At 42.3% G+C, this 27,828-nt stretch overlaps 1 protein-coding gene across 2 annotated transcripts in view; it reads left to right on the top strand.

Moving 5' to 3' along the window:
* The window catches only part of LOC120065221 (E3 ubiquitin-protein ligase RAD18-like), a 97,187-nt gene that overhangs the window by 13,243 nt on the left and 56,116 nt on the right, over window positions 1–27,828 (top strand). For both annotated transcript variants that reach the window (XM_039016023.1, XM_039016022.1), the window contains 5 exons: window positions 2,151–2,596; window positions 4,638–4,737; window positions 6,540–6,727; window positions 7,770–7,840; window positions 8,030–8,090. In XM_039016023.1, the coding sequence (XP_038871951.1) occupies window positions 2,151–2,596; window positions 4,638–4,737; window positions 6,540–6,727; window positions 7,770–7,840; window positions 8,030–8,090 (866 nt within the window). The remainder of the gene's footprint in view (window positions 1–2,150; window positions 2,597–4,637; window positions 4,738–6,539; window positions 6,728–7,769; window positions 7,841–8,029; window positions 8,091–27,828) is intronic.

The raw sequence follows: 27,828 nt of genomic DNA, 5'->3' as shown, positions 1-27,828 counted from the left end.
GCGGCAGCTCTAGCCTTTCGGTGCGGATGTTGCCTGTAATCCATGGGTTCTGTTTGGGATTTGTACGTACGTACGTACATTGGGATTCATCCAATGGCACTGAATAGTACACCACCTCAGTCGCCAGCTTCATCAATAAGTACATCGACGATATTGTCCCCATATTGACTGTACGTACGTATGTACGTGGTGTACTATTCAGGTGGTGTACTATTCAGTGCCATTGGATGAATCCCGGAACATATTCCAGTCTGTGCTAGCAAAACAGTCCTGTAGCATCCACATCATCTGACCACTTCCGTATTGAGTGAGTCACTGGTACTTCCTGCTTTTAGTTTTTGCTTGTAAGCAGGAATCAGGAGGATATAATTATGGTCAGATTTGCCAAATAGAGGATGAGCTTTGTATGCCTCTGTGTGTGGATTGAAGGTGGTCTAGAGTTTTTTTTCCCCCTCTGGTTGCACATGTGACATGCTGGTAGAAATATTAGGTAAAACGGATTTAAGTTTCCCTGCAGTAAAGTCCCCGGCAACTAGAGGTGCCACTTCTGGATGTTAGTTTGGAGCCCGTAAACGGCAGCCATCCCTTCCGGCACCATTATGTAACTCTGATTAGGAGACAGTAGGCAGTTGTATCTACTCCCATAATCCATTATTGGCATTTTGATTATCTATCTTTCAATGAGGTTAGGTGGAGCAGGCAATGTTGTGCTCTTTGTATGGAGAGGCATTTCTACTTTTGAATAGGAATGGGACTTTGCTAAATCTGACTTTGATCTGATAGCTACCAAGTAATGTTGGGCTCAGTATCACTGAAATTGATATTGTAACCATTACTTTTTACATAACAATACTGCTTCTGCTTTGGCTTTAATGGGGTACATGTTAAAACTAACATAACTAGAAAAAAGCTTTACATGTGTGTGTCAATACTTAGCCTTACTGTCAGCCTCTTAAACTATTGCATTAGCCTAGGCCTAAATGTTGGAATTTTTCAAAGAAATGTAATATACCATCCATTAAAATAACACGTTAGCAAGAAGTTATTTAACCACCATGACACAGTCCTGTCTAAAGGATGTAAACAACTTCACCTTCTTTGGTACTATAAAGGCTATTTTTCAACACTTCCCTACTTCAATTTATTCAGTCTTTGGTTTGGTCTGTGCATTGTCTGTACGGCCAGTCTACTGCTGCTTATTGTTAATGTATGCTTTCCCCTGCTTCTGAAAGGTGTCTAAATGTGTCCTTGACCCTGCTGGTTATCTCACACACTGCAGTCTCTGGAGTGAAGCCAAATAGGGGGTGCTTATAACCTGGACAGTGTGTGGTGAAATGGACATTCATTCTTTTGCATATCCCACTCCCCCTGATCCCATGCCGGAGAGTGGGGTCACAGCATGGGGTCAGCCATTGACTGCGACCTGGGAGCAATTAGGGTTAAGTGCCTTGCTCAAGGCCAGATTGACAGATTTTTTTTATCTTGTTGGCTTGGGGATTTTAACTAGTTACTGGCCCAAGGCTCTAACCCTATTGTATTTAACTAAGGGGTAAGGTACTGTGAGCAGTCCTAGTGTGGGATTTATGGCTTTTTCTGCTCTGCATAGTGTGTGCTGTGAGGGTGCTGGCTGCCCTGTGTGCAGGAGTGTTGTGACCTGCTCTAATGCTCAGAGCGAAGACAAATAAAATGGTTTCAATATGGAAAGCAGAGTATTGCACACCTCATTGATTCCACTTTATGGACCAGTAATGGCTCTGCAGCTACCAGGCACCAGCTGTATTTGTTTGCTCTCCACATTTCCAAGATTGTGGCCAACTGGCCCAGTCTTTTTCACTCGCAGGGAAGTGCAAGATAATTGGACATGTGCAGTTTCTGTCAAGGGGCTCACATTACTCTTTCCAATGGGCCACAAGACCTCCAAGAAATCCTGCACCTCAATAGATGCAACTGTTGTTGTTTAGCCATTTTAGTGAGTGTTTGTTTCACTGTGTGTGTGTGATTTTTGGTTATTGTACATATTTGTGTGAAATTGTGAATGAATTTTATCAGACTACTTAGAGCTGGAGGATTTGTCAGCTTTGTCCTCTTGTTCCTCTGCTGTGACTGATTGACTATTTATTCACACTAAAGCTCTGATGTTCTTATCCCAGACAGCAGTTGTCAAACGCTAATTTTGACTCGCCTCCAATATCCCGGAAGACCCCGGCCTCATCTGTCAAGTGTAAAAAACCTAGACAGACCACGGGCCCCAAGAAGGAGGCATCCATCTTCAATCACTTTTTCCGAAAGGGGCCCACCACCTCCACAACTTCTCTCACGACAGAGGCCCCGCCAGCACAGCAACCTATTCCCTGCAGAAAGAGACTGTCTGGCACTCCTCTACGTAGCCATACTGTGAAGGAGAGCCCCCGTCCTACACAGACTGTGAAAGTAGACCCTGATCATCAGGTCTCTGTGAAGGAGAAGCCCATTGAGGACATACCGGCCCAGGTGCTGGTGTCTGTAAAGATGGAGAAGATGGACTTCTCCATGACAGGGCTGGCGTCCCTGGCTGATTCACAGTCCTCATCACAGGACCTGAAGCCTCTAGTTAAAGGTAAGGCCTGCCTGCTGACTGACTTTCTCCAGGAATTCTTCGGTGTGTGTGTGAAGACACTAATTCTATTTTCCATTGGAACATTTTGAATATGAGAGACTTGGCTGCCAAAACATAGTGTTTCTAATGCATACAGTATGGGCCTATGCTTAAAATGGAATATGCCCTCCATAGAGAAAGCAATGTTGGTTGTACTGTTTTTCATATTACTAGTTGCATAGAATATTCTTGTCCATTAAAGACATGCTCAGGACCTTTGGTGACTACTAAGTATTTCTTAAACCTCCCAGTTTGAGCTGGATGTGTAGTTCATACATGCATAATCTTTGAGCAGAATTACTGTTTTACCTCAATTAGCCACAAAATCCCTAGATTGTAAGTGACTGTTTTTCTGGAAGCTGTGCTGCGCTATTTTTCTTAAATTCTTCCCCATGTGGGACAGCCCCCTAGCAATTTGAGTTTTAGCCAATGAGCTTCAGCCCCTCACCTTCTGAGTGACAGCTAGCAAGATGCACACACACAGCAGAGCGAGAGAGCAATGACATGATGCACATACAGTACCAGTCAAGTTTGGACACACCTACTCATTCAAGGGTTTTTCTTTATATTTACTCTTTTCTACATTGTAGAATAATAGTGAAGACATTTGGGTGATAGTGAAGGCCAGGTCATCTGATGCAGCACTCCATCACTCTCCTTGGTCAAAAAGCCCTTACACAGCCTGGAGGTGTTTTTGGTCATTGTCCTGTTGAAAAACAAATGATAGTCCCACTAAGCGCAAACCAGATGGGATGGCGTTTCACTGCAGAATGCTGTGGTAGCCGTGCTGGTTAAGTGTGCCTTGAATTCTAAATAAATCACAGACAGTGTCCCCAGCAAAGCACCATCCCACCTCCTCCTCCATGCTTCACAGTGGGAACCACACATGCGGAAATCATCCGTTCACCTACTCAGCGTCTCAGAAAAACAATGCGGGTTGGAACCGAAAATCTCATATTTGAACTCATTAGACCAAAGAACAGGTGTCCACCAGTCTAATGTCCATTTCTTGTGTTTATTGGCCCAAGCAAGTCTCTTCTTCTTATTGGTGTCCTTTAGTAGGGGTTTCTTTGCAGAAATTTGACCACGAAGGCCTCATTCATGCAGTCTCCTCTGAACAGTTGATGTTGAGATGTCTGTTACTTGAACTCTGTGAAGCATTTATTTGGGCTGCAACTTCTGAGGCTGGTAACTCTAATGAACTTATCCTCTGCAGCAGGGTAACTCTGGGTCTTCCTTTCCTGTGGCGGTCCTCATGAGAGCCAGTTTCATTATAGCGCTTGATAGTTTTTGTGACTGCACTTGAAGAAACATTTATAGTGTTTGAAATGTTCTGTATTGACTGACCTTCATGTTTTAAAGTAATGATGGACTGTCATTTCTCTTTGCTTATTTGAGCTGTTCTTGTCATAATATGGACTTGGTCTTTTACCAAATAGGCCCATCTTCTGTATACCCCCCTACCTTGTCACAGCACAACTGATCTGCTCAAACGCATTAAGAAGGAAAGAAATTCCACAAATTAACTTTTAACAAGGCACACCTGTTAATTGAAATGCATTCCAGGTGACTACCTCATGAAGCTGGTTGAGAGAATGCCAAGAGTGTGTAAAGCTGTCATCAAGGCAAAGGGTGGCTACTTTAAAGAATCTCAAATATAAAATATGTTTTGGTTTAACACTTTTTTTGGTTGATTCCATATGTGTTATTTCACAATGTAGAAAATAGTAAAAATAAAGAGAAACCCAGGAATGAGTAGGTGTGTCCAAACTTTTGGCTGGTACTGTATCTGCACATATGTGATGTAGTAACCAGGGACCACTTTTGGGTGTTGAGCACTACCTTCAGAACTACTGGCTAAAAAGCATACAAAAGTACTGGATAATCCCTTTAAAAATGATGGATGATTTCAATGCTGCATGGAACTGTGGCCATTTCACAATGTGTCTCTCCTTTTCTATATGTGTGTTTGTCTATAAATCCTGCTGTGTGTGTTTTGCAGTGGAGTGTCCTGTGTGTTCTGTGGGCATCCTTGAACAGTTCATCAACAAGCACCTGGACAGCTGTCTGACCCAAGGGGAAAAGAAGGAGAGCCTTAGGAGGTACCATTGAACACACATCTCACAGGGGTTCAAGAGTTCGCTTTTTTTGACGTTTCTACTTGTTTTAGGCTTCCTTGACACTGATGACGTCCAAACTAAGCTGAAACTTCAAAAAAGTGTCCCTTAGAATTCCCCTAGAATATTCTATTAACCTTGATGTAAAGCTAGCACTAGGTCAGGTATGTGACTTATGTTTTGATTATTTTGACACGTCTCTGTGTTGTATATTTTGTTTAGATTTCTGTTTTGGGAGATGTAATATCCCTTCCTCTGCTGAAACTACTGTCTACTCTACCTTCAAATTTGAAGTCAACCTGGAAATGTTTATTTCTGTAGAAATCTAATGGAAGGTTCCACAGTAGGATAAATATAGGCCTGAGCCATTTGATTCTCCATCATAAACTGGCGAAGTGTACATGACAGCATGGAGCCCTTGATTCGTGACCTTGATGTCAGAGTGATGGATTACACACGTTCCTATAGTCTTCAACACATTTGACCTGCCACACACCTCTGAATAGGAGCTGGTGAGGAGTTTTCAATGCTACTGTACTCATATAAATACAGGCATTGCGTCTTGGTGATGAAGAGATGCCATGTGGTCAGAACCTTGTCCTGTGCTGAATCCTCCTCATGGAGTTTCTATCTGAAAAGCAGAGATTTGAAAGTATACTTCACATAATGGCTAGTAGGAGAGGGGAACAACAACAGAACTGAAACAGAATTACTTGGAAAGCCCAGATAAAAACCCAATATATTTATTAGCCTTACGTGGGTGGCCAGTGCAGTAGTAGAAAAACCCAATTGTCACCCAGTAAAATCTTACTTAGGTAAAGTATTTGGTTTGAAATATACTTAAGTATCAAAAGTAAATGTAATTGCAAAAATATACTTAAGTATCAAAGTAAAACTATAACTAATTTCACATTCCTTATATTACGCAAACCAGAAGGCACCAGACGGTATTTTTTTAAGTTTTATTTACGGGTAGCCAGGGTCAGTCACACTCCAACACTCAGACATAATTTACAAAATCAGCATTTGTGTCTGCCAGATCAGAGGCAGTAAGGATTACCAGGGATGTTCTCTTGATAAGTGTGAGTTGGACCGTGTTCCTGTCCTGCTAAGCATTTGAAATGTAACCTGTACTTTTGGGTGTCAGGGAAAATGTATGGAGTAAAATGTACATTATTTTCTTTAGGAATGTAATGAACTAAAAGTTGTCAAAAATATAAATAATGTACAGATACCCCAAAAAACAACTTAAGTAGTACTTTGAAGTATTTTTACTTAAGTACTTTACACCACTGAGTAAGCGATAGCGAAGAGCTTTATACCATACACTGCTGCCACGATGTCTGGCTCCAAATATATGTGTCTGTTCTTACAAGTGGTAGCGGAGTGACTCCCGGCCTCTAATATAATTTCATTACAGAGCCTCGCTCCGCCCTGCATATCAGGCCTTAGGTTAACCATAAAGAAAAGGAGAGCCTCACACTCTAGGAGCTCAGACGCTATAATTTAATAACCGTTGTTTCGACAGACAAGCTGTCTTCATCAGGGTAAAATGACAACTGTGGGTCACTAGTTTATATGGATTGGAAGGTTAACTATGGACATTCAATTCATGTTGTCTTCTTCTGTGGTGCCCTCCCTATGATGGACTCTTATTGGGCCAGCCAGAGGTCTGAGTGCTGCAATAACACTTCCTCACTGTAGTTCATTATGAAATGAATAATAGTCTAATGACCATGTTATAACAAGTTATAAACTGATCTTCTCTATGGCTTCATATGGCACAGCTGCCTAGGTGCCAAGAGGAAGCCGATGAGGAAGCTGGTATACACTCTGCTGTCCATGCAAGAGCTGAAGAAGAGGCTGAAGGAGTGCCACCTCTCTGCCCAGGGCACCAGAGACCAGCTGGTCAGGAGGCACCAGGACTTTGTACACTTCTACAATGCCCAGTGCGACGCCCTCGAACCGAAATCAGGTAAGAGCGCCATTTTCACTGTGTGAAAAATTACGATGACAGGGAGTCAACCTTGGCTGATGGTACAAATCTACTTTTAAATCTCAAAGCAGTCTTCTGACCACCATAAATGTAGTTTCCTCCATTCAAAGCCATCGTTGTATAACTGTTTTGGCCATTATTGACTACAAGCTATCATTCACAATTGATGAACCTTTACAAGAAAAATGTGAAATCACAACTGCTAGTTCCAATTTGTGTGCGTGCGCGTGTAGCGGAGGTAATTTACAGCAGCCCAGTGTGGTGTGTACAGAGCCAGGCCCACTGACGGCTGTGTTTGGGGAGAGCCCTGCAGACCATGTCACAGCCCTGCCAAGTCCTCTCTGAGTTAGTATTTCCCCATGATGACACAGAACCTGCCTCTGCATGGAACGGTCAGAGGTTTAGCACAACAGAATAGACATCTCTGATGGGAAGCAGTGTTTGAATGAAACACCAAGGCCTGCTTTGAGCCTAGCATATGATTTGAGAGTCTACTCTTATCAAGACTTAAATTATTTCAGCTCTGGCAAGTATTTTTTCTTGCTTTGACTTTTGCCATGCTTCTGTGATATCTTGAGATTGTTTATTACAGTACTTGTACATGCTCTAAGAATGTCAGTGAGTGACCTTGATACATGATCATGCTAGGTGTATAATGTCATGTCCTCCTAGACCTAGCTCTTGGCCTGTACTATCCAGTCGGTAGTTGGGTATGTCAGAGGATAAAGGCTGTTAACAACACACAAATTTATATATTTGACCTCAGTGGACAGGTTCTCTAATCCAACAGCACCTGCTCAGACTAATCGACATGAAATGGCCAGGAGACGTGTGTGTACAAATCACCCAGAAAAATGTAACCACTTGATAGTTAATGTGCATCTCTGGGGATGCTTCATTTCCTCAGTAGTGGTCTCCTGGTCATATACCTTAATGTGGTAAAAACAACAGTTCACATAAACAAGCAATGGGCACCTGATCCAGAGGGTCATAAAGGTCTCTGTTCATCCTCTTTCAATAGCCAAAGACATCGCCAAAGAAGTGGAGGCCAACGAGAAGGCCAGGAACCAACTGCAGGGGAAAACCAAATGTGTACGTACCAAAACAGGATCAAAGCATCATTGACTAGCTCCACAGGACCACCGGATAGTTTCTGTTGTTCCCAACATGGCACTATGTCCAATAAAAGGTGTTGTCCCTCGTAAACAACCTGGTCTAGTGTGTTCTTGCAGTTCAAATGATCACTTTACATGGTATTTTTGTTGTCCAATTGTGTTGCAGGCTATGGTCTTCTCTAAGAACCAAAGTCTGGGGCAAATCGATGAGATGCATTCAACTTACAGTAAGTCATGTCTGACTGGTACGCTTCCTCCATTGATCTGTTGTCAGTAGCTAGGTTGTTATCCAATTTGTGACCGATTTTAATGCTAATATTCTAAAATCTGCATAAAGAAAATATGCGCATTTTCCCACCAGTGGTGTTTTCACCAAACGGATTTGTTACGGATAGAAATCAGTGAGTGATGACGTAGTGCACACACAATGTTATTTTTTGCTTAAGATTTCATGTACCGAATAAAAAAGATAAAGTTCAATGTGTTTCCACCGCATTTTCAACTCTACCAATAGTTTTGTCACAAACTGTTTTGTTTAAGTAGCAAATGTGCCTGATCTAGCCAACAGCATACAGTGCAGGTAGGCTGTGCGGGTAGGCTAGTCTACATGATGAGATTATTATGGATAAGAGCGAGAATATTTTATTTGTCAAACGGCAGTCAAGCATTGATCATCATGTCACCAGTATCAGACCCTCGATATTTATTGGAATGGATCATCAAGATCAATGTACTCTTTCAACACCCTGTGAAGTTCATAAGTTATTTCATCTGTAGCCTAAGAAATTGCATGGTTTCCCAAGTCGTAGTGGAAGGATCACACACCATATCATTGCGTAAATCCAAGTTTAATTCGATATGATGGTTATTATATGAATATTTGCGCATAAAAGCGTTTCCACTGCTATTTCTCGCAGAATACATTTTACCGACACAAAAAAATCCCCCGCATGTCGAACAAACAAATGTATCTGTCGGCACCTATACATTTTGTACCAAAACTTCCTGTTTCCATCACAGATGTTATGATTTATTTTTATACAGTATGACTTTATTTGCATACAAACTGTGGATGGAAACGTGCTGTGTGAGTTCAGAATTGTTTTTTGAAGGCCTTTTCTCAATTGACTTTAGCACTGATGTGTATTATTGTCTACAATGGATGTGTGCGATATTGATTAAGTTGACCGTTGATCCCTGTTTCGTCTCAGTGAATCTGAATGATTTCTCCTGATGAGTCAGAGCTGACGTCACCTCAGTGAAGGGTTGGTGTAGAAATAGTTTAGCAGCATCACTGCGCTCTGAGTGTATTCTCACTCTGTTCCCACTGGTGCAAAGTATTCATGAATTCATGCATAGTAAACCTCCCACATCAAAAGATACTACAGTTTACTATAGAATATTAAGGTACTTACTATGGAATTCTGTAGTATGCTGTAGAATCCTATACTCTACACTGTAGTGTCCCTCGATCATGTAGTGTTTACTTTAGAATTGTGTAGTATACTGGAGAATACTATACTACACACTAATATCCCTCTCGATCATGTAGTGCTTATGTTGTAATATACTGGAGAATTCTATACCCAAACACTGTAGTATCCCTCAATTGTGTACTGATTACTATAGAATTTTGTCGTATACTGGAGAATACTATACTACAGTGCTTACTATAATATTTTTGTAGAATACTATGCTACACACTGTAGTAGCTCTTGATTATGTAGAGCTTACTTTAGAATGTTGCAGTGTACTGTGTAGAATACTATACTGAACACTGTAGTATCCCTCTACCACGAAGTGCTTACTTTAGATTTTTTTTTTATCGATTGGACTCTTAGCTGCTAGATTTGTCGATGCTTTTTTCATTTGAACGTGATGTCAAATCAAATCAAATTTATTTATATAGCCTTTCGTACATCAGCTGATATCTCAAAGTGCTGTACAGAAACCCAGCCTAAAACCCCAAACAGCAAGCAATGCAGGTGTAGAAGCACGGTGGCTAGGAAAAACTCCCTAGAGAGGCCAAAACCTAGGGACAATTAGGAGGCCTGCGTCTTGTGACCGTAGCGTACGTGTAGGTATGTACGGCAGGACCATCTCGGAAAGATAGGTAGGAGCAAGCCCATGTAACGCTTTGTAGGTCAGCAGTAAAACCTTGAAATCAGCCCTTGCCTTAACAGGAAGCCAGTGTAGGGAGGCTAGCACTGGAGTAATATGATAAAAGTTTTTTGGTTCTAGTCAGGATTCTAGCAGCCGTATTTAGCACTAACTGAAGTTTATTTAGTGCTTTATCCGGGTAGCCGGAAAGTAGAGCATTGCAGTAGTCTAACCTAGAAGTAACAAAAGCATGGATTAATTTTTCTGCATCATTGTCCTTGGGGAGCTCATGCCAGAATTTTTACTCTGATGTTCCCCCCTCGATCATGTAGTGCTTACTATATAATTTTGTAATACACTGTAGTATACCATACTCCCCACTGTAGTATCCCTTGCAGTGCATAAAATTAACTGTTTGGTCCACTGGCCACTGGGGCAGGGGTGCAACGCTGTCATCAAGGCAAAGGGTGGCTACTTTGAAGAATCTCAAATATAAATATATTTTGATTTAACACTTGTTTTGGTTACTATATGTGTTATTTCAGTTTTTGATATCTTCACTATTATTCCACAATGTAGAAAATAGTAAAATAAAGAAAAACCCTGGAATGAGTAGGTGTCCAAACTTCCTATTTATCTTTCGATCGATCAAACAAAGTTTATTATAGCTTAGGTTTGCTTGTTTGACAGACAAATAACACATTAACATGTGGTCACCAAAATGACTTAGATCAGTTACTTCCACTAGATAGCTTTCTGAAATGAACTAAAAACGATGACAAACAATACTGTACTTCTGATGGTAGAAAATAACAGGTGCATTTACATGAACAGATATTTTTTTTTACAAATGGCTTTACTTAAAGACAGTCACCTTATTGGTGGGCGCAGCCAATAAACTGCCTGGACCTGAAACTGGCAATGCCTCCAAAAAAACCTTTACATAATGAACATCTTGAATTTTGTTACACATGATTAAACTCACTGATGGTCAAACTTAACACATACCATTCAGAACAATTGACCACCCCAAACAGTTCTTAAAGACAGCATGGTCACAAAATGATTGCTCACAGAACTAAACCAACAGCAACAATGCCCTACAGCCTATACTCACAAAGGACCTTCCAGGTACAAAGGCTCTTCCAGGTACAACACTCTCACCTGGACATGACCAAAGGGTGTTTTTTTTAACATTTCCTGCATGTCCTCCCCTAATAAGGGTGGCTAGGGAAACAGTGACCAAAATGTGGTTCTTGCAGTTACAAGATTGTAACTGATTGAGGATTGATAGGTAGGAGGTTAAGGTTATGGTGATGCCCATCTGTGGGACTTAAGTTACAGAGCAGCTGAGTCTTTATAGATTCAGGTAATGGAGATGATACATGGCAGGGAATGATTGACAGTTGTTGATGTGATTTGTCTTGAATCAAGACTTGGTTGGCTTTGTATGGAGTATGGTTTACCTAAAAGGAGGCACAGAAATATAATGAACAGCAATAAACATGCCATTAACAGTCGATTTAATTATGTAATAATCAATGACAATCTCCACAGAGGAGCTCTGTCTGTGACCATCGGGTTCTTGGTCTCCCCCGATTGCTCCGTTTGGCCGGGCGGCCAACTATAGGTAGAGTCTTGCTGATTCCAAACTTATTCCATTTAAGAATAATGGAGGCCACTGTGTTTTGGGGACCTTCAATGCTGCAGAATTTTTTCGGTACAAGGGTTCCTCGACACAATCCTGTCTAGGAGCTCTATGGAAAATTAACTTTGTTTTTGCTCTGACATGCACTGTCAACTGTGGAACCTTAAATAGACAGGTGTGTGCCTTTCCAAATACAATCAATAGAATTTACCACAGGTGGACTCCAAGTTGTAGAAACATCTCAAGGTTGAGTAATGGAAACAGGATGCACCTGAGCTCAATTTCGAGTCTGAATACTTATGTAAATACGTTTTTTGTTGTTTTTTTGTAAAAATGTCAACCTTTTTCTTTGTTATTATTGGGTATTGTGTGTAGATTGATTTAGAAAAAAATTATTCTATCAATTTGGCTGTAAAGTTACAAAATGTGGAAAAAGTGAAGGGTTCAGAATAGTTTCCGAATGCACTGTACATATAGTAATGCTACAGTTTTTTTAGACTGTAGTATTTTTTTCATGTGGGCTGGCCCTTAGATACTGTATCGGGGCGGCAGGTAGCCTAGTGGCTAGAGCATTGGGCCAGTAACCGAAAGGTCGCTGGATCAAATCCCCGAGCTGACAAGGTAAAAATCTGTCATTCTGCCTCTGAACAAGGTAGTTAACCCACTATTCCCCGGTAGGCCGTCATTGTAAATAAGAATTTGTTCTTAACTGACTTGCCTCGTTAAATAAAGGTTAAATTAAAAAAAGATACTAAAACACTGCTGGTGCGTTTATTATTTCAGAGTGCTTAGTCATTCCAGTCCACTTGAGTGGTGCACTCACTTTAGTCCTTGTACCAGTTTAGGAGAAGTCATCTTCCTCAGAGCTGTGAAGTGAATCAGGCCAGAACCAGAGATAAGAGGAGTGGCTCTGTCACATACACAGATCAGATCAATACAGTGGGAGTGCAACAGGGGTGCACCATCGAGCCTGCTTAATGCCCTCGTATGGCTAAGGACCCACTTCAACGGAGAGAATTGCCAGGAAGAACATAAGCTCCACTGGTGGCTGTGTAGCTGTAAATTCTGAGAAGGCCTCTTAACTGTGATGAAGTGATTAAGCATCAGGGACTCTCACAGCAGCAGACATTACACGATGAGAGGAGGGAAATGCTTAGGTTTACTGGGGTGTTTCAGTGTCTCTTTGGTGAATAATTCTGACCTGTAATAGCCTTTACCCAGCGGGAATTAATTTATACATAAGAATCTGAGACAGATTGTGTTTGCCTTGCCTCTTGGGCAGACAGACAGACAAAGAGAGAGCGAGAGTTTTTAGGGGGACCGTATGGCACTTTGCAAGGTTAAGTGGCTGTGATAGCCAGAGGAAGATTAAAGGTGGGTGGAACTAGAAATAGCTTGGTGGTGCTAACTTTGATAAATATGGAGATTGAAATATTGATCTGACTCATGGAGGGGTGTATTATAAATAGCTGGCTTAAATGAAAACAGTTTGATTAATCAGACCAGAGCCGGCTCGCCCGGCCCCGTGATGACTCACTCCTGTGACTGTTAGATCAGTGAATGGGCAGACACCAGGGATATGGCAACACACAAACACAGAGTGCTGGCCACATGCTGTATGTGGTAGCAGTTTCACTCTCTCTTCCAAACGTGTGAACAAGATTGGCACACTCAATGAATGTACCTCCATCAGTGTGCTATTGTTGTATCATTGAACAGCGAGGTTGCGAGCAGGACCCTAAAACAATGCCAAATCAAACAGAACTCTGTCAATGGAGACCAGTTTTTTTTTCTTTCTCAGTGAACTTCAGCTATTATTATTATTATATATATATATATATACAGTTGAAGGCGGAAGTTTACATACACCTTAGCCAAATACATTTAAACTCAGTTTTCACAATTCCTGACATTTAATCCTAGTAAACATTTCCTGTCTTAGGTCAGTTAGGATTACCACTTTATTTTAAGAATGTGAAATGCCAGAATAATAGTAGAGAGAATAATTAATTTCAGCTTTTTATTTCATCACATTCCCAGTGGGTCAGAAGTTTACATACACTCAATTAGTATTTGGTAGCATTGCCTTTAAATTGTTTAACTGGGGTCAAACGTTTCGGGTAGCCTTCCACAAGCTTCCCACAAAAAGTTGGGTGAATTTTGGCCCATTCCTCCTGACAGAGCTGGTGTAACAGAGTCAAGTTTGTAGGCCTCCTTGCTTGCACACGCTTTTTCAGTTCTGCCCACAAATGTTCTATGGGATTGAGGTCAGGGCTTTGTGATGTCCACTCCAATACCTTGACTTTGTTGTCCTTAAGCCATTTTGCCACAATTTTGGAAGTATGCTTGGGGTCACTGTCCATTTGGAAGACCCATTTGCGACCAAGCTTTAACTTCCTGACTGATGTCTTGAGATGTTGCTTCAATATATCCACATAATTTTCCAGCCTCATGAAGCCATCTATTTTGTGAAGTGCACCAGTACCTCCTGCAGCAAAGCACCCCCACAACATGATGCTGCCCACCCCCGTGCTTCACGGTTGGGATGGTGTTCTTCGGCTTGCAAGCCTCCCCCTTTTTCCTCCAAACATAACGATGGTCATTAAGGCCAAACAGTTCCATTTTTGTTTCATCAGACCAGAGGACGTTTCTCCAAAAAGTACAATATTTGTCCCCATGTGCATTTGCAAACCGTAGTCTGGCTTTTTTATGGCGGTTTTGGAGCAGTGGCTTCTTCCTTGCTGAGCGGCCTTTCAGATTATGTCGATATAGGACTCGTTTTACTGTGGATATAGATACTTTTGTACCTGTTTCCTCCAGCATCTTCACAAGGTCCTTTGCTGTTGTTCTGGGATTGATTTGCACTTTTCGCACCAAAGTACGTTCATCTCTAGGAGAAACGCATCTCCTTCTTGAGCGGTATGATGGCTGCGTGGTTCCATGGTGTTTATACTTGCGTACTGTTGTTTGTACAGATGAACGTGGTACCTTCAGGCATTTGGAAATTGCTCCCAAGGATGAACCAGACTTGTGGAGGTCTACAATTTTTTTTCTGAGGTCTTGGCTGATTTCTTTTATTTTTTCAATGTCAAGCAAAGAGGCACTGAGTTTGGAAGGTAGGCCTTGAAATACATCCACAGGTACACCTCCAGTTGACTCAAATCATGTCAATTAGCCTATCAGAAGCTTCTAAAGACATTACATATTTTTCTGGAATTTTCCAAGCTGTTTAATGGCACAGTCAGCTTAGTGTATGTAAACTTCTGACCCACTGGAATTGTGATACAGTGAAATAATCTATCTATAAACAACTGTTGGAAAAATGACTTGCCAAAACTATAGTTTGTGGAAATTTGTGGAGTGGTTGAAAAACGAGTTTTAATGGCTCCAACCTAAGTATGTTAAATTCCGACTTCAACTGTATTTTTAAAATATATTTTTTAAAGTTAACTGCAGCTTGCTCCTGTGCCCTTGGCAGGCTATGGTAATAATCTGTCAGCCCTGGGCCTCTACAGGGGCACACTGAAAGTAGTTTCTCTCCACAGTCCTTAAAGAACAACTCCTACACTTATAACATTTGGGCAGTTATTATGAAGTTTTTAGTTAAGTCCTACACAGTTTGTCATTTTATGATTGAATGTCTATTGACTTTAGTGGGAGTAGGTTCCCTGAGATGACTAATACATTTTTGTGAACGATCTACACAAAATACTCGGTCAAAATGGAAGAAGAATTCTACCATTTATAAGAAAAATCATGAAAAATGAAAAGCTAATATACTGTATCTTCATTAGATAAGCATTCAAACCCCTGAGTCAGTACATGTTAGAATCACTATTGGCAGTGATTACAGCTGGGAGTCTTTCCAGGTAATAGTTGAATCTGTGTTTGAATTTCACTGCTCGACTTAGGGACCTTACAAATAATTGTATGTGTGGGCTACGGAGATGATGTAGTCATTCAGAAATCATGTTGAACACTATTATTGCACACAGAGTCCATGCAACTTATTTAGTCTTGCCATAACAAAGGGGTGGAATACTTACTGACTCAAGACATTTCAGCTTTTAATTTGTGGAATTTCATTCCTTATTGTGTTTGAGCCAATCAGTTGTGTTGTGACAAGGTAGGGCTGGTGTACAGAAGATGGCTCTATTTGGTGAAAGACCAAGTCCATATGGCATATGGCAAGAACAGCTCAAATAAGCAAAGAGAAACGACCGTCCATCATTACTTTAAGCCATGAAGGTCAGTCAATACGGAACATTTCAAGAACTTGGTAGAAGTTTCTTAAAGTGCAGTCGCAAAAACCCATAATGCATTATGATGAAACTGGCTCTCATGAGGAATGCCACAGAAAGGAAGACCCAGTTAGGATAAGTTCTTTAGAGTTACTAGCCTCAGAAATCGGCAATTAACTGCACCTCAGATTGCAGCCAAAATAAATGCTTCACAGAGTTCAAGTAACAGACACCTCTCAACATCAACTGTTCAGAGGAGACTGCATGAACCAGGCCTTCATGGTCAAATTGCTTCAAAGAAACCACTACTAAAGGACACCAATAAGAAGAAGAGACTTGCTTGGGCCAAGAAATATGAGCAATGGACATTAGACTGGTGGACATCTGTTCAACCAAATTTGAGATTTTTGGTTCCAACCGCCATGTCTTTTGTGAGACGCAGAGTAGGTAAACGGATAATCTCCGCCTGTGTGGTTCCCACTGTGAAACATGGAGGAGGAAGTGTGATGGTGTGGGGGTACTTTGCTGGTGACACTTGGGGATTTATTTAGAATTCAAGACACACTTAAAGAACATGGCTGTCATCAAGGCAAAGGATGGCTACTTTGAAGAATCTCAAATATAGAATTTATTTCAATTTGTTTAACACTTTTGTTGTTACTACAGGATTCCATATGTGTTATTTCATAATTTTGTTGTCTTCACTATTATTTTTTACTATTTTCTACACTGAAGAATAAAGAAAAACCCTTGAATGAGCAGGTGTGTCCAAACTTTTGACTGGTACTGTATTTTTGTCCTATTTCACACTTAGGGTTGGGCGACATCCAGAATTTAATACAGTTTCTATTCCATATCGGGGTATACGCGATTACTATTAAGTCCATGCAACTTATGTGACTTGTTAAGACATTTTTTACTCCTTAACTTATTTCGGCTTGACATAAAAGGGGCTGAGTTCTTGTTGACTCATGACATTTCAGCTTTTAAAATTTCATTTGTAAAATATTCTGAAAACATAATTCCACTTCGACCATTATGGTGTATTGTGTGCAGGCTAGTGACAAAAAAATCTAAATTAAAACCATTTTAAATTCATGTTTTACCAACAAAATGTGGAAAGTTTAAGGGGTGTGAATAATTTCTGAAGGCACTTTATGCTTCTCTGGTTGTCTTTGTCTAATAACATCTGTAAATATTTTAAATAGATGCTCATCGACCTATAATGCTATTATTGTCTTCTTACTTCAATATTTTTCTGTTCAAGGTTCAAACGCCCATGATTCTATTCAGCAAAACCACTCCCACCATCACCGAGTGAAGTTGCAGCCATTGTGCCCTTTCCAAATAGCCTAATATTATCGTACTTGTAATTTCCGGATTTTCTGATCTAAATTCGTGACCCACGTGAATCATGCAGTTCCGTCATAAAGTATCTTGAGCTTTTTTTTGTGTTGTCTGGGATTCTTGAAGTTTTAATTTTTAATTTTTCTGTTCCAAAAAGTAAACTCTGTGATTTTCAATGCCAGCCCTCCTGTTTCGCATTGTAAGAAATGTTGATAGACCTGAGCATGTGCACGAGCTGGCCGTGCGGCAGGCTCTTGCTTGAGTGATTGACAAGAAGAAAAAAATCATTAGCGCCAGGTTGTCTTATCACCTGCTGCTGCTGCTTTGGCTAGCTTACCACATTTTGACCAGTGAGGTGAATGTTGACAGTTAAGTCAGGTGAGTCAAATACAGTTCATTCGGAAAGTATTTACACCCCTTGACTTTATCCACATTTTGTTACGTTACAACCTTATTCTAAGATGGATGAAATAAATTAAAATCCTCATCAATCTACAAACAATACCCCGCAATGACAAAGCGAATACAGGTTTTTAGATGTTTTTGCTAATTTATACAAACAAAAAAAAACGGATACCTTATTTACATAAGTATTCAGACCCTTTGCTATGAGACTTGAATTTTTATATATTTTAAGTTATCCGTTATTTTACCAGGTAAGTTGACTGAGAACACGTTCTCATTTACAGCAACGACCTGGGGAATAGTTACAGGGGAGAGGAGGGGGATGAATTAACCAATTGTAAATGGGTATTAGGTGACCGTGATGGTTTGAGGGCCAGATTGGGAATTTAGCCAGGACACCGGGGTTAACACCCCTACTCTTACGATAAGTGCCATGGGATCTTTAATGACATCAGAGTCAGGACACCCGTTTAATGTCCCATCCGAAAGACGGCACCCTACACAGGGCACTGCCCTGGGGCCATGGGATATTTTTTAGACCAGAGGAAAGAGTGCCTCCTACTGGCCCTCCAACACCACTTCCAGCAGCATCCAGGGACTGACCAGGACCAACCATGCTTAGCTTCAGAAGCAAACCAGCAGTGGTATGCTGAATTTCAGCTCAGGTGCATCCTGTTTCCATTGATCATCCTTGATGTTTCTACAACTTGATTGGAGTCCACCTGTGGTAAATTGAATTGATTTGGAAAGGCACACTATATAAGGTCCCACAGTTACATTTACATTTAAGTCATTTAGCAGACGCTCTTATCCAGAGCGACTTACAAATTGGTGCATTCACCTTATGATATCCAGTGGAACAACCACTTTACAATAGTGCATCTAAATCTTTTAAGGGGGGGGGGTTAGAAGGATTACTTTATCCTATCCTAGGTATTCCTTAAAGAGGTGGGGTTTCAGGTGTCTCCGGAAGGTGGTGATTGACTCCGCTGACCTGGCGTCGTGAGGGAGTTTGTTCCACCATTGGGGTGCCAGAGCAGCGAACAGTTTTGACTGGGCTGAGCGGGAAATGTACTTCCTCAGAGGTAGGGAGGCGAGCAGGCCAGAGGTGGATGAACGCAGTGCCCTTGTTTGGGTGTAGGGCCTGATCAGAGCCTGAAGGTACGGAGGTGCCGTTCCCCTCACAGCTCCGTAGGCAAGCACTATGGTCTTGTAGCGGATGCGAGCTTCAACTGGAAGCCAGTGGAGAGAGCGGAGGAGCGGGGTGACGTGAGAGAACTTGGGAAGGTTGAACACCAGACGGGCTGCGGCGTTCTGGATGAGTTGTAGGGGTTTAATGGCACAGGCAGGGAGCCCAGCCAACAGCGAGTTGCAGTAATCCAGACGGGAGATGACAAGTGCCTGGATTAGGACCTGCGCCGCTTCCTGTGTGAGGCAGGGTCGTACTCTGCGAATGTTGTAGAGCATGAACCTACAGGAACGGGCCACCGCCTTGATGTTAGTTGAGAACGACAGGGTGTTGTCCAGGATCACGCCAAGGTTCTTAGCGCTCTGGGAGGAGGACACAATGGAGTTGTCAACCGTGATGGCGAGATCATGGAACGGGCAGTCCTTCCCCGGGAGGAAGAGCAGCTCCGTCTTGCCGAGGTTCAGCTTGAGGTGGTGATCCGTCATCCACACTGATATGTCTGCCAGACATGCAGAGATGCGATTCGCCACCTGGTTATCAGAAGGGGGAAAGGAGAAGATTAATTGTGTGTCGTCTGCATAGCAATGATAGGAGAGACCATGTGAGGATATGACAGAGCCAAGTGACTTGGTGTATAGCGAGAATAGGAGAGGGCCTAGAACAGAGCCCTGGGGGACACCAGTGGTGAGAGCACGTGGTGCGGAGACAGATTCTCGCCACGCCACCTGGTAGGAGCGACCTGTCAGGTAGGACGCAATCCAAGCGTGGGCCGTGCCGGAGATGCCCAACTCGGAGAGGGTGGAGAGGAGGATCTGATGGTTCACAGTATCAAAGGCAGCCGATAGGTCTAGAAGGATGAGAGCAGAGGAGAGGGAGTTAGCTTTAGCAGTGCGGAGCGCCTCCGTGACACAGAGAAGAGCAGTCTCAGTTGAATGACTAGTCTTGAAACCTGACTGATTTGGATCAAGAAGGTCATTCTGAGAGAGATAGCAGGAGAGCTGGCCAAGGACGGCACGTTCAAGAGTTTTGGAGAGAAAAGAAAGAAGGGATACTGGTCTGTAGTTGTTGACATCGGAGGGATCGAGTGTAGGTTTTTTCAGAAGGGGTGCAACTCTCGCTCTCTTGAAGACGGAAGGGACGTAGCCAGCGGTCAAGGATGAGTTGATGAGCGAGGTGAGGTAAGGGAGAAGGTCTCCGGAAATGGTCTGGAGAAGAGAGGAGGGGATAGGGTCAAGCGGGCAGGTTGTTGGGCGGCCGGCCGTCACAAGACGCGAGATTTCATCTGGAGAGAGGGGAGAAAGAGGTCAAAGCACAGGGTAGGGCAGTGTGAGCAGAACCAGCGGTGTCGTTTGACTTAGCAAACGAGGATCGGATGTCGTCGACCTTCTTTTCAAAATGGTTGACGAAGTCATCCGCAGAGAGGGAGGAGGGGGGGGGGGGGGAGGAGGATTCAGGAGGGAGGAGAAGGTGGCAAAGAGCTTCCTAGGGTTAGAGGCAGATGCTTGGAATTTAGAGTGGTAGAAAGTGGCTTTAGCAGCAGAGACAAGAGGAAAATGTAGAGAGGAGGGAGTGAAAGGATGCCAGGTCCGCAGGGAGGCGAGTTCTCCTCCATTTCCGCTCGGCTGCCCGGAGCCCTGTTCTGTGAGCTCGCAATGAGTCGTCGAGCCACGGAGCAGGAGGGGAAGACCGAGCCGGCCTGGAGGATAGGGGACATAGAGAGTCAAAGGATGCAGAAAGGGAGGAGAGGAGGGTTGAGGAGGCAAAATCAGGAGATAGGTTGGAGAAGGTTTGAGCAGAGGGAAGAGATGATAGGATGGAAGAGGAGACAGTAGCGGGGGAGAGAGAGCGAAGGTTGGGACGGCGCGATACCATCCGAGTAGGGGCAGAGTGGGAAGTGTTGGATGAGAGCGAGAGGGAAAAGGATACAAGGTAGTGGTCGGAGACTTGGAGGGGAGTTGCAATGAGATTAGTGGAAGAACAGCATCTAGAAAAGATGAGGTCAAGCGTATTGCCTGCCTTGTGAGTAGGGGGGGAAGGTGAGAGGGTGAGGTCAAAAGAGGAGAGGAGTGGAAAGAAGGAGGCAGAGAGGAATGAGTCAAAGGTAGACGTGGGGAGGTTAAAGTCACCCAGAACTGTGAGAGGTGAACCATCCTCAGGAAAGGAACTTATCAAGGCGTCAAGCTCATTGATGAACTCTCCAAGGGAACCTGGAGGGCGATAAATGATAAGGATGTTAAGCTTGAAAGGGCTGGTAACTGTGACAGCATGGAATTCAAAGGAGGCGATAGACAGATGGGTCAGGGGAGAAAGAGAGAATGTCCACTTGGGAGAGATGAGGATCCCAGTGCCACCACCCCGCTGACCAGAAGCTCTCGGGGTGTGCGAGAACACGTGGGCAGACGAGGAGAGAGCAGTAGGAGTAGCAGTGTTATCTGTGGTAATCCATGTTTCCGTCAGTGCCAAGAAGTCGAGGGACTGGAGGGAAGCATAGGCTGGGATGAACTCTGCCTTGTTGGCCGCAGATCGGCAGTTCCAGAGGCTGCCGGAGACCTGGAACTCCACGTGGGTCGTGCGCGCTGGGACCACCAGGTTAGAGTGGCAGCGGCCACGCGGTGTGAAGTGTTTGTATGGTCTGTGCAGAGAGGAGAGAACAGGGATAGACAGACACATAGTTGACAGGCTACAGAAGAGGCTACGCTAATGCAAAGGAGATTGGAATGACAAGTGGACTACACGTCTCGAATGTTCAGAAAGTTAAGCTTACGTTGCAAAAATCTTATTGACTAAAATGATTAAAATGATACAGTACTGCTGGCTGGTGAAGTAGGCTAGCTAGCAGTGGCTGCGTTGTTGACTTTGTTTGAAAGTGTTGCTGGCTAGGTAGCCTCGATAACTGGCTAGGTAACCTCGATAACTGGCTAGATAATTACTCTAAACTACACAATTATCTTAGATACAAAGACAGCAAAGACAACTATGTAGCTAGCTAACACTACACTAATCAAATCGTTCCGTTGTAATGTTTCGGTAGAAGTTGGCTAGCTGGCTAGCTAGCAGTGTTGACAACGTTAGAAGTTTCGATAATAATCTAAACTACACAATTATCTTTGATACAAAGACGGCTATGTAGCTAGCTAAGAAAAAAAGTGCTAAGATCAAACCAATCAAACCGTTGTACTGTAATGAAATGAAATGAAATGAAATGAAATGTAATACTACCTGTGGAGCGAAGCGAAATGCGACTAATCGCTCCAACCCGGAAGTCGAATCAGTGCATGTCAACAAAAGCCAAGCCATGAGGTCAAATAAATTGTCCGTAGAGCTCTGAGACAGGATTGTGTCGAGGCACAGTTCTGGGGAAGTGTACCAAAACATTTCTGCAGTGTTGAAGGTACCCCAGAACACGGTTGTCTCCATCATTCTTAAAAAGAAGACGTTTGGAACCACCAAGACTCTTCCTATAGCTGGCCGCCCGGCCAAACTGAGCAATCGGGGGAGAAGGGCCTTGGTCAAGGAGGTGACCAAGAACCCGATGGTCACTAACAGAGCTCTCGAGTTCCTCTGTGGAGATGGGAGAACCTTCCAGAAGGACATCCATCTCTGCAGCACTCCACCAATCAGGCCTTTTTGGTAGAGTGGCCAGACGGAAGCCACTCCTCAGTAAAAGGCACATGACAGCCCGCTTGGAGTTTGCCAAAAGTCACCTAAAGAACTCTGACCATGAGAAACAACATTCTTTGGGCTGATGAAACCAAGATGGAACTCTTTGGCCTGAATGCCAAGTGTCACGTCTGGAGGAAACCGCTCATCATCTGGCCAATACAATCCTTACGCTGAAGCATAGTGGTGTCAGCGTCATGCTGTGGGGATGTTTTTCAGCGGCAGGGACTGGGAGACTAGTCAGGATCGAGGGAAAGATAAACGGAGCAAAGTACAGAGAGATCCTTGATGAAAACCTGCTCCAGCGCTTAGCCCCAGTCTGTGGTCCTAAGGTTCACCTTCCAACAGGACAACGACCCTAAGCTCACAGCCAAGACAGCGCAGGAGTGGCTTCGGGACAAGACTCTGAATGTCCTTGAGTGGCCCAGCCAGAGCCCGGACTTGAAACAGATCGAACATCTCTGGAGAGACCTGAAAATAGCTGTGCTGCGACTCTCCCCATTCAACCTGACAGAGCTTGAGGATCTGCAGAGAAGAATGGGAGAAACTCCCAAAATACAGGTGTGCCAAGTTTGTAGCGTCATACCCAAGTAGACTTGAAGCTGTAATCGCTGCCAAAGGTGCTTCAACAAAGTACTGAATAAACCGTCTGAATACTTAGAAACTGGGATACTTCAATATTTTGTGTTTTATTCATTTGCAAAAATTTCTCAAAACAGTTTTTGCTTTGTCATTATGGGGTATTGTGTGTAGATTAAGGCTGTAACGTAAAAATGTTTTTCCCAATGCACAAATGGTTGCTTTCTCTGTGTTTGTGTAGTCTGTGTTAGTAAATATTCAATCTATCTTATTTGGAATGACAGTTCATCTATCACCTGAACTGAGGTAACGTTTGCTTAGCTGGCTCTGTGTACCTAACGTTATCAAGCCCAGCAGACAAATGTTTTGTTCATAATCAAATTTATTATATTCAGTTTGGATTCATAAACCTGTTGAACAGCAAGTAGTAATACATTTTTTTTAACGATTGGAAGTTAGCTGCTAAACAGACACAAAATATGAAATGGGTGATATTATGCAAGCACTGCTGCGATGAGCTAATCTGAGTATGTTATTTAGCAATGACAAGGAGTGGAATGTTGGCTAAAGAGACTGGTACTTAGACTAGCGACGAGCAGGTGAACTGACTTTTGATGTTCTGTGTATGAAAGTGTGTTCAAGCTTCACAGTTCCTTTCTGTTAATGGTAGATTTAGAAAGCATTTATTTTGCTTTTCCTTATCAGACTGTCAACCCCTAGTGACTAAAAACGATGGGAGTAATTTAGTAAATTACTTTTTCCCCCTGTTGATTCAGAGGCCTAATAAAAATAATCTTAATTCAAAAACCTGTTCTATTTCCCCCTTGTGGACAATAGCGCATAAAGATTAGGGAGTGTTACAGCATCAGTCAATGTTGTAGCCACCAGTATGAGTGTGCACTTCATGACACAAATGTTCACATCACAACTGAAGGACATATGGCCGAATTGCTTCAAATTCAACGTAAAGCAAAAAATTGAGCTGGTTGCAGGAGACTGTCCATGTTTAAGGGAACACCACAGGTTTTTTTCTGGATCAAAAAGGGGCTTAGGTGGTGGGTGTGGCAGGGGGCGTGGCAATGAATGCGGTCGGCCGACAGCGCGGCTATATTTTAGAGTCCCCCATCTTGGCTCTGTAGAGAACATTTTAAGGCAATTTTCTGCAATTCAACAAATTTCTCCATGGAGCTGATCCATTTTTTTCAGTTTTAAAGCTAATTTCCTGCAATTCAGCAAATTTTGCCATGTAGATGTGAGAATGTTGCAGTTTTAAAGGTAGTTTCTTGCAATTCTATGCAGTTTGTCATGGATAATGCTGTGTTCTTTTGCTCAAACATAATAACAAAAATAATACTGCTGAATTCATTGTTTTGGGAATTTTCAATTCTCCCTGAGTGTCTCGCTTTTATTTTGGTGATTGTTAGTTCTCAAAGATTATATTATTCAAAAAAATATACAAGTCCATTATCTTTTCTACAAACTTAGTGTTTTTCCATCCCATAAATGTGTGTGTGTATATAACGTAGGGGTTTGAAATGCTTAGGGGGCCCGCCCATGGGTTAAAATGGCAGAGAAATCCCTGCACCATATTACTTAATTGCTCCAGCAGTCCTTAACAGCTCACGTGAATTCCAGAGGTAGCGTTTACAGGTGCCTAAGAACCTGGTTGCAATGGTTAATGCGAGATGAGGCCGGTTGGACTCGCCCCTCATAGAGAGCTGGCCTCCTGTTGGACTCTCCCCTCTCCTCTCCCAAATATTTAGGAAGTAGCCCTGTCATGTTTCTCTATTCCTATTAATAAAATAAGATTTATTTTAAATGTCTTGTCATGGTTCCTGTGTCATAATTCATGATATTTCATGCTACATTGCAGGAAATTGCTGTTTCAGGTGTTTAGAAAGCAACAGTGCTTCAGCTTCATTAGCGGGACAAAGCCCATGCCGTGCCTTACACCAGGGTTTTCCAAATTGTCCTAGGGCCCCATGTTTAGTTTTCCTCCCCTAGCACTACACAGCTGATTCAAATAATAATAATTCAATCACATCCCTGAAACCAACCGCCTCGATTCGGTCTTACGTATCAAAACTTGAAATTGTGTTTTTTTTAAATAAAATTAAAAAAATTTAAGTAGAGACTCAGTCTTATACTATTTTCTATCATACACTGCAGTTGAGGAACAATGGGAAAGTAATTCTCCTTTGAAAGTTGATATACTTTTAACCCCACTTTTGAGAAAATGGCCCTTGAATGTTTTGGTACACCAACTGGAGAGCTCTTCTTTGTCTATACCCATTGAGCATCGTTCACAGCCTCTTAAGCCTTAAACCCACCCATCTCTTTAAGGATTCACATGTGAGGCCATGTGGTAAACACACACTATATCAAATAAATCTACGTTTATTTGTTACATGCACAGGATACAGAAGGTGTAAATGGTACAGTGAAGTGGTTACTTGCATAGTAGCAATATCAAAAACAAAGTGTGTAAACGTCATTATTAGATGACGTTTACCTGACACACTTGTCTAAATTGATGGATCATGTGAAGGAAATGCTATAACCACCTCCCAGCCACATTTAGCTAAGTGGATGGGTCACTATTGTCTAGACATGCACACATGTTCATGAAATACAATAGATAATACAATAATCTCCTGTCATAATCCCAACTCCTACTACAACCAATACAAACATTGTCAGTATGATTCTGCAGGTAGCTAAAGCTAACAAACTAGGTTCAATGTTAGCTAGCTAACATAAGGCTATAACTAGCAATGCAAATGGATTTCTGATTTGAATAATATTTGTCTGTAATCATTGAAAACACTTTATTTCGGATGCAGCAGGTTTAGCTACTTAGCTAGCTAGCATTGCTAACATTAGCACCAAAGATAAAGACTAGGATTCCGTAATGATTTGCCTGTAAATTTCATAAATGTTGTTCTAAGATAAATTGTCTGTTATTGTTGCAAAAACTTATTTTGGATGTAGCAGTCCGGCTAGGAAGCATGCTAACTAGATACAGTAACTCTGTCTAATAGAAGATACTTCTGTGATAAAGAGAACAAAGGAATTTCAGTCATAGGCTCTATCAGGAAACAACCCCTGGTTCCTACTGCCTAGACACTTGTGTCAATTCAGAAGGATTGGATATACAGTACCAGTCAAAAGTTTGGACACCTACTTATTCATGGGTTTTTCTTTATTTTTTACTATTTTCTACATCAAAACTATGAAAAAACACATTTTAGATTCTTCAAAGTAGCCACCCTTTGCCTTGATGATAGCTTTGCTCATTCTTGGCATTCTCTCATCCAGCTTTACCTGGAATGCTTTTCCAACCGTCTTGAAGGAGTTCCCATATGCTGAGCTTGTGTTGGCTGTTTTTCCTTCACTCTGCGGTCCAACTCATCCCAAAACATCTCAATAGGGTTGAGGTAGAGTGATTGTGGAGGCCAGGTCATCTGATGCAGCACTCCATCACTCTCCTTCTAGGTGAAATAGCCCTTTCACAGCCTGGAAGTGTGTTAGGTCATTGTCCTGTTGAAAAACAGATGATAGTCCCACTAAGCGCAAACCAGATGGGATGGCGTATCGCTGCAGAATGCTGTGGAAGCCATGCTGGTTAAGTGTGCCTTGAATTCTAAATAAATCACATTGTCACCAGCAAAGCACCCCCACACCTCTTCCTCCATGCTTCACGGTGGGAACCACCCATGCGGAATTCATCCTTTCACCTACTCTGCGTCTCACAAAGACATCGCGGTTGGAACCAAAAACCACATATGGACTCATCAGACCAAAGTCTCCTTTGAACAGTTGATGTTGAGATGTGTCAGTTACCTAAACTCTGAAGCATTTATTTGGGCTGCAATCACTGAGCCTGGTAACTGTAATGAACTTATCCTCTATCCTTATCCTCTGCAGCAGAGGGACCTCTGGTTCTTCCTTTAAAATGAACATTCAATTCTCTGGCAACAGCTCTGGTGGACATTTCTGCAGTCAGCATGCCAATTGCACTCTCTCTCAGTTGAGACATCTGTGGCATTGTGTTTGTGACAAAACTATGCATTTTAGAGTGGCCTATTGTCACCAGCACAAGGTGCACCTGTGTAATGATCATGCTGTTTAATCAGCTTCTTGATATGTGACACCTGTCAGGTGGATGGATTATAATGGCAAAGGAGAAATGTTCACTAACAGGGATGAAAACATATTTGTCCACAACATTTGAGAGAAATAAGCTATTTGTGCGTATGGAACATTTCTGGGATCTTTTATTTCAGCTCACAAAACATGGGACCAACACTTTACATTTTGCGTTTCTATTTTTGTTCACTATAGTTTCAGGGGAGCATATCCTAAATTCACACTTTTAGTAAATCATTTACAATATGACTGTTGAAGTGTGCTATGCTGGCAACACTATCTAGCTAATCAATTTCTAAGTATCCTCACCATGCCATTATTTTTAGACACTTTTATGAATCCCCAGGAACTTGTTTCTAACAACCAGAGCAGTAAAGCTTGTGCTTGCTATATTCATTCATCCTACTCTCAAACTGTGTTGCTTCTCGGATTTCCTCATTGATCTGTAACAAGTTGCCCTCACGCTAATCTCTTGTCACAAGAGCCTTGCTGGAAACTGAGAAATACAAATAAAACAACTTATCATTTTCATCATATCAAAATCAAGGGGAACTGACCCAATAACATGGGAAGTCTTTAACAAGAATATGATGTAAAGTATAGCTAGCGAGATACATTGCAAATGTTAGTCAAGCAGAGATGGAGCT

This window comes from Salvelinus namaycush, chromosome 20 (genome assembly GCF_016432855.1).
Source record: "Salvelinus namaycush isolate Seneca chromosome 20, SaNama_1.0, whole genome shotgun sequence".
Classification (NCBI taxonomy): domain Eukaryota; kingdom Metazoa; phylum Chordata; class Actinopteri; order Salmoniformes; family Salmonidae; genus Salvelinus; species Salvelinus namaycush.
This window is presented reverse-complemented; position numbering and strand designations above follow the sequence as displayed.